Source organism: Strix uralensis, chromosome 1 (genome assembly GCF_047716275.1).
Source record: "Strix uralensis isolate ZFMK-TIS-50842 chromosome 1, bStrUra1, whole genome shotgun sequence".
NCBI classification, from domain to species: Eukaryota; Metazoa; Chordata; class Aves; order Strigiformes; family Strigidae; genus Strix; species Strix uralensis.
The window spans coordinates 19,670,889-19,687,693 of NC_133972.1; the positions used below are offsets into that span (position 1 = coordinate 19,670,889).

The window sequence follows — 16,805 nt, forward strand, 5'->3', positions numbered from 1 at the left end:
TAGCAACACTGGGGACTCCTTCAAGTCAGGAGGCAAAATGATCCGGCGCGTCAGAAGTGTATGTTTACCACAGGTAGCTGAAAACTGGGCAGTATCTAAAGCTGCTGTAATATGCCTTGTAGTTTAGCAGATACTCTAACACTGGCTGCAGCATCGCTCCGAAACGCTGACAGTGGGTACAGGCATCCAAGCTAGCTGGTTTAGGATGACTGGATATTTTTTTAGTAAAAAGGTAGATCAGCTCACATGATGGAGGACTTTCTGCACCAGGTCCTGTGATAAAGGGACGTTCCTTTAGCAAGCAAAAAGGGTGAGGGGCACTGCCTACCAAGCTCCCATTCTGACCCCAGGAGCAAACAGGTTTGCAGGAGATTATTCTCAGCTTGCTTCTAGATTGTTTTAAGCCAGCTGGCCTGTTCAGTTAAATGGCAATACTCTAATTGATTTTGTTGGGACTAGAATAATGGCTCAACTTCAGCACTGGAGTCCTGCTGCTGGCAATGTCTTAAACAGTCTGTGTTGGAAGGAGCTTGTACTATTCTTTGTGCCTTTCAGAGCACCTCTTCTGCTCCCCATCACTTTTCTGCTCCAGATTTTTAGAGACATTGTGGCTGCAGACTTATCTTAATCTCCAGTATTAGGATTTTGCTGGGAGTCATCTTACGTCAGAAAAAATATACATATTTATGCTAATGTTATTTTATCTTACCAAAGTAAGCTTTATTGCCGCAAGCACTCATGCTGGTTCATGTCCCCTCTGTCAGGTCATTCACTGACTTTGTAAAAATCAAAAGCCACATCCCTGATGGACATTACTGTGGCCAGCCTGCTCTTTGACAAAGTAAGAGCTAACCAATTCTGGCTGGAAAAAAGAAACCCTTTGGGGTTTCATAAAATAAAAATACTCCCACTATCTTCTCTCATTTCTCTCTCTCTTTCAGTGAAAATGTGGACTGCTTCCCGGCAGGTGAGGCAGAACCAAACTCCAGGGCAGGAGTGCTTCTGCATTCCTGGTAAGAGCAGGCTTCCAGCCAAAGGTAGATCTTGTGGCTGGGATTCGTTTCCTTCTTTTGAGACCACAGACCATAAAGCAAGCATCTGGGAGGCAGGCTATGTTCTGGGGAGCAAGATGCCCTCCTTTTAGCCTTTATTCCTGGAAATAGGTAAAATCTACTCAAATGTGAGCTGTTTCTGCTGGAGTCAGAACCGAGCCCTGAAGAAACAACCTATAGACAAACAATAGCAGAAGGCACAGTTTGAGAAATAGTTCTTCCTCTTTCACTTGTTTATCACCATTTCCCCTGCTCCTCTTCATTGACAGAAAATAAAATGGAAAAAAAAAAAAACAAAAACAAAAACCAAAAAACCCAAACAACCAGAAACCCAAACAACCCAAAAAATAAAACCACACAACCCCAACCTTCCACCAAATAAACCCAAAGAAAACAGGGTGGCATGGGTTTTGCAGGATGCTGCGTGCAGCTGTGTCATACCAGTGCAGAAGCTGCTCCAGGCAGGATCCCTGAAAACAAGTCATAGGTTACCCTCAGGCCCAGCAGCTTTGGCGGTGGGAGGCTGACAGAAAAAAGTATAAAGACAAGAAAATGTTGCTCATGGATGCTGACTGTGTTTTGCAGAGACAAGCTAAAAAATGTAAATCAAAATGTTTCATCCTGAACACACAGAGTCCAAGTCCAAAAAAACAAGTGGCATAAAATGAGCAGAAATCAGAGTAATTGCCCTGGGAGAAGAAAGGACTGAGTCAGGCTTCACATATTTTAGATCTGGGCTTGCAGGGAAGGTCCTTATTTTGCGTCCAGAGCACATATTGTTTGGTTTGGCTGTCCTGTGAAATCATAAAGATTCCCACTACAGCCTCTGCAGAATGAAAGATGAGAGTTGTAGAACAAAGCCCAGTTTTGCCGGCGCTGTTTAACAAGATTTGCAGCATTTTGGTACCTTGGTATGCATACTCCTGGTAAAAGGATAATGAAAATAAGTTAGACAGGAAACTTGGAGTATTTTGTAAATATCTGCTCTCCTGGGAAAGAGCTGGCTAACAGGGGTGATAAATGAGTGAGAATTAGAGTTGGTTCATGTGTTTGTTTATGATGAGAAATAGATCTGTTTGCAGAAAAATCATTACTAGGAGTACACAGGCTCTGTGGAGAGCATTGAAAGAAAGCAGTGAATGAAATCCTAGTGAACCCCCTCCTCTCGGCCCCATCCATGGTGTGGATATCTTGTGTACTCCGAGCAGCAGGGTTGTGCAAATTTGGGTGGATGGGGCTGGCTGCTCCCCAGGACCTCCGCACACCCTCCGGGCAGAGGCTGTGAGCTCCCCCATCAGCTGCTGGAGCCTAGGGAGCCCCTTCCTTGGTGGGGTTTTCATGCCATGGGAAAGAGAGGAGGCTGCTTGCTAACCGAGTTGCAGCAAGAGAGGTTGTATGGGCTGTATGGCCTTCGATGGCAGGCTTGACATGCTGGTGTCAACCAGGGAGTACAGGTGAACCATGAAACCAAGAGTGTTTTCTCCCAGGTGGGTGTTTTGGCTGCCAGTCCTTCACAGCCCACCCCAGGGTCCTGGCTGCTGGTTGCAGGCTGCAACTTCTGCACCAGCAGCAGATCTCATCCTTAGCATTTCAGAGAGAACATTTTCTACATGCAGGGGCAATTCAGCCTTTCCTCCCTTGTTTTCTGCTTTCTGCATGCAGTATTGCTCTAGCTGTCTGAAGTGTGCATTTCTCATGCTCTGCTGCTGAGAGCAAGAAAGTTGTCTCCTCCCCTGCCCAGCAGAAGGGGATTGATAAATCCTACGTCTCTGGAAAGTTTTCATCTATCATACTCAATTTTAAGCCATTTTCCTCATCTGTCTCTCAAGTTATTTTATTGCAGAAATGACAGCAGCTGGTAATGTACGACATAACTATGTCAAATGCAAGATGCATGTTTGGTTTTTGGGGACAGCAGTAGCCCAGGGGGAGGAAACTGGGAAACAGTGTCTTGGCTCATTCCTAGCATCTCTCATCTATTTGTGACATACCCAGATTTTTATAAGACTATAGACACAATGAATTAAACATATATTAAGCACATATATTAAAGTGACACATATATTAAAAAACAGTAACTTAGAAGTCTGTGTTCCTTGCTGCTTATGCTTATTCTTCCTTATCCCTTTATATTGTTCACTATAATTTTTTGACCCCTGAATATCACAGTTAACTAATTTGCTTTGATCACTGCCTGAATCAATTATAATGACATGCTAAATTTTATTCTCAGTAAAAAAATGTTGGTAATGGTTGCTTTAAATGCAAATATATGCTGCTTTAATATTCCAAGCTGGCACGCCCGCTGTTCAGTAAGGTGCCATCACTCGAGGGATATTTTCTTCTTTTCAAAATGCTTTAATACTACCACTTGGTGAAGCATACTTGCTGAGCTACTGTAGCTCTAGCTAGATAAATATAAACTTGTGCTGAACTTTACCTCAGAGTCCTCAAACCTGGTTGGTGTTAAGCTAGCAGTTATGTCCTTACGCTGGGCTGTAGGAGGGACTGATGGCACATCATTGTCAGACAGAACAGTTTGTCCTCACTAACAATTATTTTGTTCAGAAACAAAGTGCTAACATGTGACACACCGGATTTTTCTTTCCATTTGAAACATTTTCAAAAGTAATTGATTTTATCTCCTTTTTTTATTTTTATTTTTTTACTGATCCTCAAAGCCTACAGAACAAAAGCAGTTATTCCTTCTGAAAAAGGGCAAATGGGCAGTATTTTCAGCCTTCTTCATGCTGAATGCTGAGAGGAAGGACAGAAGCCATCACACAGATACTGCCTCACAGATACAACTGCAAAGGTGACCTAATAAATGCAGGACAATCTATGGGAATCATCATCACTGAGATGGAAGAATATTGTCCAAAAGTGAAAATGGAGCAGCAGGGGGGACCATACAGGTGTTACCCTGCCAAAAGCAAATGCTTTTGCCTGAAGTTTGCACCCAAGTCTGCAAGCTGAGCTCATCTCAGGGGCACTTGGCAACTGGCTGTCTCATGAACAGGCCACCCATAGTACAAATTTAAATCACCCTCCCAGACCCCTGTAACTGTCTTTTTAAATTATTTTTCTAAATTGAAGTTGTGAGATCTTCTTTTCCTATGGGAAGATGTGGCTGAATTTAGAAAGTGCTGTTCATCAGAGCCGTTAAACATTTTGGACTGCACGGGCCTATCTGGGGCATCTCCTCACCTGCATGACTGGGAAGAGTCCTTGTGGCAGGAAAACCAGTGTAGTCCTTCTGTGCTGTGGTACGGAACAAATTTCTTGAGGCCAGGGGTAAACACATAACAGCATGGTGCAGAAAAAGTTCCTGCTTACTCCCTGTGCCTCAGCATTTAGCTGGGCAGGACCCAGGGCTGTGGACCTGGCAGGCTGCAAAAATTTATTGGTTGAGGTTTGGCAGAGTCTTGAGGAAGGCTTGAGAGCAGGACCTTGGCAGTTCTTGGCCATTCCTGGTCGTGGTAAGCGGTCGTCTGTGTGCGTTCGACCACAGCCCTGCTGCACCACGCGTGGCACATCCGTCCTCCTGCTGCCAGCAGTGCTGGTCCCTGGCTGTCACTCACACTCTCAGATGGTGCCCCTTGCACAAAATTTCCCCTGCTCCTTTGAGGAACATGTTTGTAAAGGGATTTGAGGAATTATTGGGGTATCACCAGTCGTTGACTTCTTTGTAACCCATGGCCTTATGATGGCCAACCTGTTCTCGTTTGATGAGGATGCCTTTCCAAGGTCTTTTCATGCAATGGTTCTCCCACTCTTCCTTTTTATTCAGGTATAAGCATTGTGGAGGAATCTCAAAATGCTTCTTCAGCACAAGTTTGCATGGACCCGACAGAAAACCAATCTTGTCACCATCAGTGAGAACTTGCCCTCCAGGGCAGATATTTCCAGAACAAAAAGCTAACCTTCCTAGATCCTAAGCAGGAGATCTGCCTTTCAAACTCTATTCCAGGCTTTGAACCTTCCTGCATGCCAGCTGTGCCCCTGCTGGGATAAACCTCAGCCGAGTATAACCCTTATCTGTGCAAGACCAAATGTTTCCTCTGTACCCTTCCACAGCAAGTCAGACCACTGTTGCACGCTCAACCCTCTTCTAGCCGTTTAATGGATGAGTTGTTCTTCAGCAGATGTCACTAGAGAAGTCTGTCCTCTGCAGCTCACGCAGTGCAGTCAGGATATGAATCTCAACAGATCTGGACTTTTCCTTAGGAAATAAATGATGCCCTGGAGCAAAATAAATGAACTCTTTCAACTGGAGTTTCATAGGGGTGATTGGATAATTGATTGTTAGTCCAATAAAAAGTAACTGATGATGAGTTTGTGGACTCATACATCACTTTTGTGCTTGACTGATATATTAAAAAAAAAAAAAAGGTAGGAAATGGGGAGAAAAATTGGTAGGACACTGTGAGGCTAATCTGTGTTGGTTTTTTTTTTTTTTTTATTTTGTTCTTACTCTCCTAGGTGGGGCTGAGTACTGCAATAAGGAAAGCAAAAAGGATTATTAAGACTACCAAGGATCTGGTAAGAAATCAATGGCATTAGGGTGTTTTACACTGTACTTTCATTTTATCAGGAGTGAGTTCTCATTTATTTTGCCTGATTGTGAACCCACCTGGTCATCATTGAATTGAATGCTGACTTACTCCTACCCAGTATAGGATCTGCTTTATCAGGTGACACTAAGAAGGAGAGGGAGATAATAGAGAGAAACTATGAAAGTATGGGGAGAGTGGGAAAAAACTCATGAAAAATGCAGACTGCTTATAGAGTAGGAATAACTGTCTCTATCCATCCAAGACATAAATTTGTGCCTGAAATTCATGCAGCAGCTGAGAATATAATCTGTGAGTTCCATAGTGCAGCTCCACTTGCCTGTACTAGCCCAACTCACATTTGGTGGGGCAGCCAGACTTAAAACAAAATCAAAGCAGATAGATTTTGTTTAGATTTTTTTACAAAAGCAGGAATTTCCCACTCAGCCTTGCCCTGTGCTTTTCCGTCTAGAGGATCTTCATTCCTTCCTTCAAATTTCTTGCAGTGTTTATTATTGTTTCTCCTTGTTTAATGCTTCTTCCTTGTCCCTTATCATCCCTGCCTTGCCCTTGTAGCCGTATGTAAGAGGGAGCCTCGTGAACTGAGCCACTGCCTCAGAGCACAGTGACTGCACTTTGGGGTTGTCTGAAGCTCAAGCAATGGTCTGAATGCAAATTCTGCATATTTTTCCCTTATTTGTGAGAGGCTGCCTTTGCCTCTTAAACTTGAAAACTGGGATTTTAAATCTTTCCACCTCCCCCAGTTTTCAGCTTTATAGATGATCTCTAAAGGGTAGCAGAGAAGGGGAGAGCAGCTTTTATTCTACTAGGTTCACTTATATGAGTCAGCTCAGCCACAGAGTTTGCTTTCAGTTGTCTTCAGGCACTTAATGCAGAGCAAATGTTTTAGCCGTTTGTGAAGAAATTATTGATATTGCTTCTTCCTGAATCCTTACCGTGATGCTACTTGCAAAAGTGAAAATTGAGGTGCCTAATTAGCCTTTGGGCAATTGCCAAATTGCCAAGCCAGGGAAATAAACAATGCGCTGGAGAGATGGGTCTCAGTTCCTGCAGAACAGCAACCAGCAGGATCTTATTCATTTTCCTTCCTATTCAGCACTGTGCGACTGATGGCCTGAGATTTTCACTCAAATTACATGAAATTTCCAATCCCCTTTCCTGGGTCCAAGTCCCCACGTTACCACCCGCAGCGAGGTGCTGAGTCAAGGAGGTCCTCTCTGTTAGCCAGAGCCCAGGCGCAGGTGCAGGGAGGAAGAGGGATCAGTGTGAAGGTGCTGCCCCTTGGGATACAGGGCTCCTTTGCTCCCTCACGTGTGCTTCTGCCCTTGGCATATCGAGCTGTGTCCCTTGCATGGTCTGGTCTTCATGGACCATGCATGCCACATCCTTTCAGGCTCTCCTAGGTAGGGTGGCATGGTTGGCATCAATCTTTGGCTGCAGTGGGGTCTCCTTCCAGCTTGCCTCTACTGTCCCATATCCTCAAAGCTGCTCAATGCCCCAATACCTCTCTCAGTCTCCATCACAATGCCCTTGGCCCCTTCCTGCTCCTAGGTGCCCATTTACCAGCGGGAGGGACCAGCAGACTGTGCCCCAGCTAGAATCAGCAAGGCCGTAGTTGGGTTTCTCCAGTCAACGTGTTTCTAAACCTACATAACTGCACAATACAACGTCAGCTCAAATTAAAATAAGTATCATGTGGTTGGTTGGGCCTCTCCTGAAGTTATTCCTAGCATGTTCCCTGTAATGACCCTTGCTCAAACTTATTTTAAAGCTAGAAAATTAAAAATAACAACATTTCTAGAGGCATTACTGTATCTCACAACTTCCCCTTCACCCAGATTGCAGTTAATTTAATTTCAAATCCAGAAAAACAATATAGTAAGAACCACAAAGGAAAATCTCCAGGAGAGAGCGCAGCGTGTAGCATGCTTCCGTAAGCCCCACATCCCACAGTGGCAGTGTGTGATGAAATAGTAAGAAAATCACCTGCCAATCTGAACACTGCCAAATCATGGTCTGTTCGCCTGCCCAGGCAGATACATGGGACAGCGAGCAAAGGCCAAAGCAGCTGAGGTGCTCTCGCTGCCTGGGGAGAGGGTTGCCTGGCTGAATGTGTAGGACCTTATCTGTGGTAGGACATCTCTGCATCCACACTGGTGGAGAGAGAAAAACATTCACCTGGCCTCTTTTATGCTCTGGCTCATGCTGGACAGGAGCGTCAAATTATATCTGCTCATTCTTCCTGTATCTTCTATTTTGGTTGGTTTTGCCCCATTGCATGTTTGGGGAAAGCCTTCTGAAGAGGTTTTTGCAAGTTAGCTGTCCCCATCTTTGCCTGGCAGCTGTGTGTGACTGTGCATACAAAAAGAGGTGTGATTATGGCTGTTGGTAATGAGAATGGGAGGTCTGTCTGGCTCCCAGGGGTTCATATTTACTGGGCATTTCTTAGGATCATTGTGGGTTTGGGAAAAAGAAAAGGTATTTTCCAGATGTAGAGATGCAATGAAAGTGGCTGCAACCCCAAAAAATCTAATAAATGTCTCCACTCATTAAAAGTAGTGAACCATCTGTGAGCAACTGTCTTAAACCAAACACCAACAAGCATTAGGGGCTCATTATTATTCTTTTTTGTAAAACCAATTAAAATAATTACGGAAATGTCATTAGGGAATGTTAACAGGCAATGAATAAAATATTGATGTTATCAATCACTGTGAACACCTCTAGCACTAAGTTTTCTTATGGGTGGAGAAGATACTAAGAGGCATCTTTGAGCAATAGCAGTGAAAAAATGATGAATAGAGTCGTGGTTGTGGCATTTAATGAGAGCAAGCCCCATGCATGCAATCCTGTTGCGACTACATGGTGTCTATAACTCACAGCCCAGCAGCAGAAGTAGGAAGCCATGGACGGAGCCAAAAGGGAATTGTAAGGCAGAGGAGGGTATGAACCAGTCTCCTGCCCACCCACACGTTACACACAGGCCAGTAACCCGTCTCCTCCCCAAAACACCTACTGCATTTGTAACCACGGCTCTGCTGGGAAGGGCCCTGTAGTGCCTGCTCCCCTGAGCTAGTGTGCTCTCTCTCTTACACATGCAAAGGTTATCCCTTTTTTTAACCCTGTGCTCCTTGCTGCCTTTTGAGAGTAGCCCAAGACACCCTCAAAGATCAGACATGCTGCTCTCCTGCATACCTCCAAGCAGAGCCGAAACATTACATCCTGACATCACTGCCCCACGTGCTGTGGGGTTGCATAGGCTGGGGAGCAAGAGGCTGTTCTCCAGGACACTGCTGCAGCCGGTCCTCAAAGCCCAACTCAACTTCACCCATACCACTTCCAGGGCACCATCATGCCAGTTGTTCCCACCAAAGTTAGGCAGTCTCTGGGGCTGCAGCATAGTCTTCCTTTGAAACTAACAGAGATCCAGTCGGCAACAATTTTCAAATGACTAGCTGAGAAAAAGGCAGGAAAGATTTTATTCTACTTACAGTGAAGTGTAGTCTTTAAATGCAGCTTGTGAGCAGAATGAAAGAAGGTTTTATTTATGTATTTATTTCTTGCAAGCCCTGTAGTTTGTCTCTGGTGCAGTTTTGACTCCAGATGACATAACTTCAAAGGCTTTGCATGCTGTGACTTAGGCTGAAGTGAAAAGCCTGCAGCTCAAATGAAGACACTGCAGATCTTAGCCTGATGGAAAGCTTTAAGATCCTCTAGTGCTTTTGTAAGCAGCAGTGGGATTAGTACTACATGGAGGAGGTGGGGGAAGTGGTTTCTCTCCTCTTTCCAGGAAGGCGTACATAGGTTTGCAAAGCTCTTTGAGAAAAGCTGATATTCTGCTTGCATGCCTCTCATGCTCTCTGCCTACCTGGACATACATGCATAGGCACACACAGAGGGCAGAGAGGAGATCTGCAGTGCTTTAGGAGGTAGCCCTGAGGCAGCCAGGCTGGCAGGGAACTTAAATACAGAGGTGCAGAAGGATGGGGAAGAGTGCAGGGCAGCTGGAGCTGCAGCAGTCGGACCAGGTTGGTCTTTCAACTCAAGGAAAGGCCCCGCTCCCTGGCTGCTTTTGGCCGTTTCTATCCATTTCATCTGCAGATGTGTTCTGGTTTCTCCTTTGACTCCACCAACACACCCTCCACCTCATGGACCCCTCCAAGCCAGTGCGACTCCAGCCTTGTCATTTCAGTGTGTTGGACAGAACTGAAGAGAGTTAATTGGTGGGGTTTTTTTGCAGGTTTCTTGTCTCTTGTCTTCCCAACTTTCCTCCTTTGTTTCTCCTTTGATTTCTCTATTGCATCCTTCAGAAAGTGCGCTGTTACAGCTCCACCTCCACTACAGGTCTCCCCACAAGGTACCACTCTTTTTCATCTTCACCTTGCTGCTTGGTCACTTCAGCCACAAGTGCAAATGTTGGCTACCACAAGTGCAAATGTTGGCTACCATCTTTGTACTAGGGGCTCTATCCCCTCTCCACTGCACCAGCCCTCCTCTCCACATTGAGATCCTGACTGTGACATACTGCTGTGGCTGACCTCCTGCCCTGGGCAGCACGAGACCCTCATGTCCATCACTCCTTGTTACCTGTCCAAGCAAACACCTTCCTGCCTGCCCTGGAGCTGCAGGGCAATGCCGTATGCACCGTGGCACCACTGCCTCGCTGCCCTGCAGTGCTGTCTCGAAGTTCTCCTTTGTCACCCAGAGCTTTATACATTGGGGTTACTGTCCCTCACGATGAGTAATAGCCTTTCATTGTCCTCTCCTGAGCTGTGTCCAACCTTTATCTTCTGTTTTATGTTAGATTTGGGTTGTAATCTTATTAGGGCAAGGACCATCTTTTTTTTTTCTTTCTGTGTATATAAAATGTGTAACACAAGGGAGTTGGTTCAAGGACAGAGCTTTTAAATGCTATGGCCATATAAATAATTACCCTTCTTTGCATAAAGTTATGAATATGCCCATCTGCTCATCTGCTTCATATTTACATGCTGAATGCAGCCTTAGTGAATACAGTTAATCAGACTGTGCATCAAGTAGCCCTCTGTATTTATAGACCACTTGAATGCCCTCAGTGTTTAAAGACCACCTGAACTTACAGTGAAGCCACACGAGCAGCATGTTTGTGGGACTGATTGCTGATGCAGGACAGTATTTTCATAATTTGAGCATTCATTAGGAAGGTCTCTTTCAGCTTCTGAAGCCTCCCAGCTACCTGGAACCTCAACTGAATTGGCCCATGGTTATGGTCTAATGTTGAAAGAGTGTATCTTGCAGCAGCTGTCTTTTACAGCTTGCAAGTCTGGCCAAGATAAAATCTAGTTATGAGATTTCCAGGTAAAAATCTCATTAAAAAGTCAAGGGCATTCTATGCACATGCTGGATCTTCTTTCTCCTCTCTTTGGGTTTATCCTTCATCTTATCCACCCCTCCCTGTGTGTGCAGAAATGAGCTTCCTGGCTGTGTTGTTTTCACTAGTTTTGCACTAAGTGGCAGATACCATCGTGTGTCTCAAACATGAGAAAAGTAATTTTTGCAAAGAATAAAAAAAATAACTTGGGTACAGGAGAGGAGGCAGTTTCACAGGAGCTTCTTCCTTTTTAATATTACTGCTCTTTGAAAACAAGAGTGGTTGTTCTGTAAAGTGTTCAGTCAAAATAAGTTGACTGCTGTGTCAGGTCTAAATCTTCTGGCTTGTAGAATCCTTAATGGCATCACTGGAGTTTTCAGATGTTCCTAGCAGAAAATACATGATTTAGCTCTGGACTTTACTGACACTGAATATCTGAAGCCATGCTGCCTCTATGAACTAATGCATCCATCTTCTTTTATTTTCTTCCCCTCCAGAAAAGCTTCATGGGGTTCTCAAGCCTATGTGCATTTCCTCTTCTGGCTAACCTGTGTGAGAAGATTAAATAGTATGTATAAAGTTTTCGGTCCTTAACCAAAACCAGAATATGGTACATTTGTTTTTTTCAAAAATCATCCTCAGTTAACAAAGCTTCCTATACTTCTGTTAATTTCCTTCACAAAACCACTGTCCAGGTAGCATAGAGGGAGGTTGCACAGAGTTCAGGTAAGTAAGATTCCTCAGAGGGATCCCTGTGCTTTTCTAGTACTTAAAATATTTGCATAATTTTAGCAGGTCCTGGAGGTCAAATGTATGACAACTCCAAAAAACATAACACCTCCAAGAAGGAGCCAATTTTCTCCTGAGATTTCCTGAGCCCAAGAGACTTCTCCATTTCATTTGCTCGCACAGTTGTGGTGCCCATGGCTCAGTGCAGGAAAGCCACCAGCACCTGTATAACTCTGTGAAGAACATGAATTAAATGGCAGTTTCAAAGTGTAGGAGAATCTCAAGGTATTTAAGAAAGCCCAGGTGGATGGTGGACAGGAAAAACGACTTACAGCAGTGCTGACTTCGAGTCCATTTCTGAGAAAAGCCAAGGACTTCAGCTGGGCTGTTACTCGTAAAGCATATTTGCCAATGTACTCCAGTGAGTTGGAGGAGTCAAGCAAATCTAAGAATAAACCAGTATTATCAGCAGTATATTTTGACTGATTTGATTGCCAAGACTAACTTGCTCACCTATTTCTGCTCATTTAATTGAAACTGCAAATATCAGGAGTCTATTGATTAACATGAAACATCTCATAAGTGCCTTTGAAATGTAAGTCAGGACAATTAATCTAGGTTTGAGCTCTGTGAGTTCAGGCAGTGGACGCAGGAATCAAATTGTGTATCGTATGTTGGATTGAATGTGTTCAACTCTTCTAATCTCTCTGTCATGCACTTTCTCACTCTCTTTGGTTTTTTCTATCTTCTTTCCATAGCTACACAAAGCATGTTTGGCAGTTGGACTTTTTTAGCTGGTCTGGATCTGTGCCAGTTCCTTGCAACCTTACTGCAGAGAAGAAGTAGCCCAACACAGCATGTGGAAATTATTAATTACAGACAGAATAAGGGTTACAGGCCCCACGAGGAGTGCATGTCACCTGTCTCCTCTGTATTTTTTCTTATCCTGATTCTCATGTAGTCTGAGGAATCCACCCTCATTGCACCTATTTGCTCTCTGAGCCAAGTTCAGCATCTCTTATGAGTTCAAGAGGTTGCAAAATCTCGGAAAGAAAACTTTTCGAGGAAAGGCTGACTAGCATATCATTCAAAGATATGCTGCCTGCTGGGCCAGATATGAAAGGCTGCTCAATGTAGGTACGCTAAGCTGTGTCCCATAGTTAAAGAGGGGTGCCATGCTTCGGCAGCACCATGTGAAAACTAGCACATGTCCAAGCTAAAAAGGAAGGGGCACAGAGCTGACACCATCATTTTAACACCTGCTTCAGGTACTGCTAAAACCTATAGGGTTGCTGGAAACAGAAGTCACAGTGGAAAAAAGATGTCATTTTCAAAGGTTAATGTAATTAAGCATTATGGGGGACCACTGAGAGCTCAGGTCTTCATTGCTCAACTCAGGGTAAAATACTTTTCTCAAATGTGTTTGAGCATGGCCAGAAGGTTGTGGGACCAGATACAGAATTTTAAGATGAGACTCTGATCCTCAGTTAAAGCATAAGGCCACCTGTGAATTCAGCACGTATGGTCCTTCTTCATATTAAACCCTCTTTTACCCCATAAAATAAGCATTTTGTGAGTGTGTGTGTAGCTGCAGCCTGGTATGCAAACTGCAAGTCTTCTAGGCTGAACACAACAGCAGAGAGACAGTGTAAAGGTTAAAGGGATGAGTATGAGAAAGGGTATTTGCCATGAGGCCCCATTCTGCATCTCTTTCCCAAGTACAAGGACTTTCATTAGTATTTCGTATCTGGCAGATTTGCAGAATCAGTCAGGCTGAGCGTAGTATTTATTTCCAAAAATGTATAGTTGCTTTTACCACAGGTTTCATGTCCTAGTTTGTTTTAGAGACTGAAGGTTCGACATTGCATCCATACAGGAGTCCATCAACCTCACCTCCAGAGCTCAGTCAGCAGATATTGAAAGAAATCAGAATTTTCTCCTTCGGACAGCATCACTTTGCTGAAGTACAAACACAGAGCTAAAACAGAATATGGAGCCGTGAATGACATGCCAGCTATTATCTATTCTGTACACTTTACTATGTTTTTTTCTTTCTGAATAGATTCCCTTCCATATGTTAACACTGCATTTGTTGTTTTTGTTTTTTACAGTGTTATAAGAAATAAACTGCCTTTTGAAGATTTTGATGGAGATAAATTTAGTACTTTCCCGGTAAGCAAAGCCTTTCCTTTGGTACAGTAATCCCTTGATGATGAGAATGTCTATGGAATTCCTCCTACTTTCTACAAAGTCTTATTCATTCATGTGAAAATAGATATAGGAATGAAGTGAATGGTGGGGTTTTTTTGTCATGAAAGGTAGGGTTTTTTTCTGGATGAAAAATCAATCATTCATTTATGCCACCTGGGGACATGCACATATAAAGCTGTGCTTCTTGCAGAAGCAAATTACTCTGCTGATGAGTGGTCTGTTTACCAAATTAATAAGAGGTGAAGTAAAGTCATAAAAAAAAAAAAGTTAAATTGCCAGCTTGTCTTATTTCTGCGCCAAAGTGTGCAAGATGTCATTTATTAAAGCTTAGCAAAGGGACTCTGGAATAAAACCTATTTACTGGGTTTTATTCCAACACCTTGAGTTAGATTCTCATTTTAGATATTTTAAATTAAAAGTGCAAGAGTAACAATGACCATCCTATCTGTGTGCTTCTCCCGGCTTTTAGACGTTGAGGGGCTATCACTGGCGAGGCAGAGACTGCAATGACAAAAACACCACTGTGTACCCTGGGAGACGGTAAAGCTTTTAATTATTTTAAAGGCTTCTTAACAATTGTGGCTTCTTGAAGAATGAGCTCCATATTTGGTTTTGGCCATACTCTAAGAGAGCACATCACTGATCGTTGCTTGATTTCACTGTGATGGAGACAAGAGGGGATGATTGAGACCAGGGATGGGGCGCATTAGCAGTGGTGGTGCACAGGTTTCTTTCATTTCTCCAAAGTGCCTGCAGCCAAAATTGGTCAGACAGACCAAAGGTGGGGAGAGAAACCAAGTTGCTGAGGCTTACAAGCCTTATGCCACTTGAGCTAATGCAGACTGTGTCCACTTTAAGGAGCACCTGGGCAGGAGGGTAAAACAGTGGTGCTTGTGGCTGGCTGCTGAGCTCCAGCATCCAATCCTCATGTTGTGTTGGTGGAAATGTGGAGCTAAATGTGTGCCTTTCTAAGTGAATATCTTCTAGGTGAATACATCCCAGCTGCCTGAGCATGGACTTCCATGCACACCTGAAATGGAGAGCACGGCCAGTCATAACAAAGTGGCCTTGATCCCTCACTCTTGCTATTTTACCCTGCACTCAAAATATTCTTTCAAATATAAAGCTTTCCTCTACCAAGGATTTGTTAAGAAGTTGTTAACCAGGACTGTTTTTAAAGCCTAGACATTAAACAGCTTGTGACTCGATAAGCTGAATTTAAGGGTGTGGGCTTGGAAGAATTATGTGCCCTCAGCCTGGACAGCACACCTGTGTTAGCAGAAATGGACTTACAGATTCCCGTGTGTAGGGCCAGACTGAATAGATGGAGTCTCTCTGTAAAAGAGGCCTGAGCAAATCTTCATCACTACACACTGAATTTGTAGTGAGGGGCTTGGTGGATTTCAGTCAACACTTAAAAGCAAGGAAAAGGGCAGGGAAAAAGGGTCTGTCTGCTGCAAAAATCATCCCCATTCACTTCACCTAAATGAAGTGCACGAAGTGAAGTCATGCAGACTGAAAGTTTAATTTAGCAAATTCCAGTATTAACTTTAAATTAATATTGCATTTTGCTAGGAAAAAGTGCCTGTCCTAGATTCAAAGGGAGAAAAAACCCCACCCTGATGTGCAGAAAGGAATTTCTAATTATTTTATATTCTTAGTGAAAAATGCCACCAAGGATCTGATTTCCTCAAAAGCTCCTTTTACTTTATTTTCTGTAACACTGTATATCCTTTTGTAACTCTGTTTTAGTCCTGATAATTGGGATGTGAAAAGTGATTCTAACTGCAATGGCATATGGGTAAGTAAATGAAGTTGCACCTTATACTTCCTTCCTGATTGCTGCTTTTCTTTTTCCTCCCTTTGAATTGTCTGCAAATATTTCTTTTTTACTTATTCTGGTTTATTAACTGGTTCAGATTACTTCTGTTTATTTACTGCCTTTGATATTCCAAGTAATAAAACTGTATTTGTTAAAAACTAAGGTAACATAGACGAAGCAGTTATGAGAGAAGTTTGTTTATTGATGCTTATGATTATTTAAATTATAGTTATTATAATTAATTTTAATGTACATATACTTATTAAAATAAGTAATGAAAAGCATAATTATTATGATGCAGTGCTTCCTGTAGGCAAATATTCAAGAACTAAATTCTCAGCCTCTGTTTTGCACTGCCATTTTTCAGGTGCTAGATAGATACTATTATCTTCCCCTTCTCTCCTCCAACAGGGTGTGGATCCAAAAGATGGACTTCCCTATGAGGAGAAATTCTGCAAAGGTAAATCTTTACAGTCAATACAAAAAACAGTGTGTCTTTTGTATTCATTTCACAAATATTTTAATATTTTCATGGTCATTGTCAATGTAGGGGAAAGACAACAAGCTTTACAACTTCACGAGGAAGGCAAAATAATATATTTTTTTTATCTTGAGGATGGGCAAAGATGAAATGTGAAAAGCACAAGCTGCTGATAATTTCCTGTTGAAAGCCAGCTCAGTTATTAATTTGAAATACATAAATCAGGGACAGCAGCAAACGGAGATGTCACCTCTGCATCCTCTGTGGTGCCTGAAGCCTAACCCAGCGGGATGGCCTTGGGGTTCAGAAGAGCAGTTTAACATCTGCGTTTGTCCAGTTTGCCCTGTTGCTGTAAATACTGGCAATGGGGCTGATAATTTTTCTGGAGAAGGCCTTAAAGAGGTGAAGTGATGGCATCAGCTGATCTCCCTGACAGCAACGTGGGTGCCTGTGTATACACATATGCACAAGTAACACCCTTACTAAACAGCCGTGACTACAGTTGCTGCTCACCTTGCCTTACATTTAATCAGCATCCTGCAGATGAACCATTGCCTGGCAAGACTTTTCAACATTTTTAGATGAA

General features: G+C 43.2%; 1 protein-coding gene across 1 annotated transcript in view; it reads left to right on the top strand.

Annotated features, from left to right (window-relative positions):
- AOAH (acyloxyacyl hydrolase) overlaps positions 1 to 16,805 on the top strand; it is an 83,359-nt gene that overhangs the window by 25,187 nt on the left and 41,367 nt on the right. The window contains 6 exon segments of the mRNA XM_074858520.1: positions 5,535 to 5,594; positions 11,474 to 11,544; positions 13,817 to 13,877; positions 14,386 to 14,456; positions 15,669 to 15,717; positions 16,150 to 16,198. Of these exon segments, the coding sequence (XP_074714621.1) occupies positions 5,535 to 5,594; positions 11,474 to 11,544; positions 13,817 to 13,877; positions 14,386 to 14,456; positions 15,669 to 15,717; positions 16,150 to 16,198 (361 nt within the window).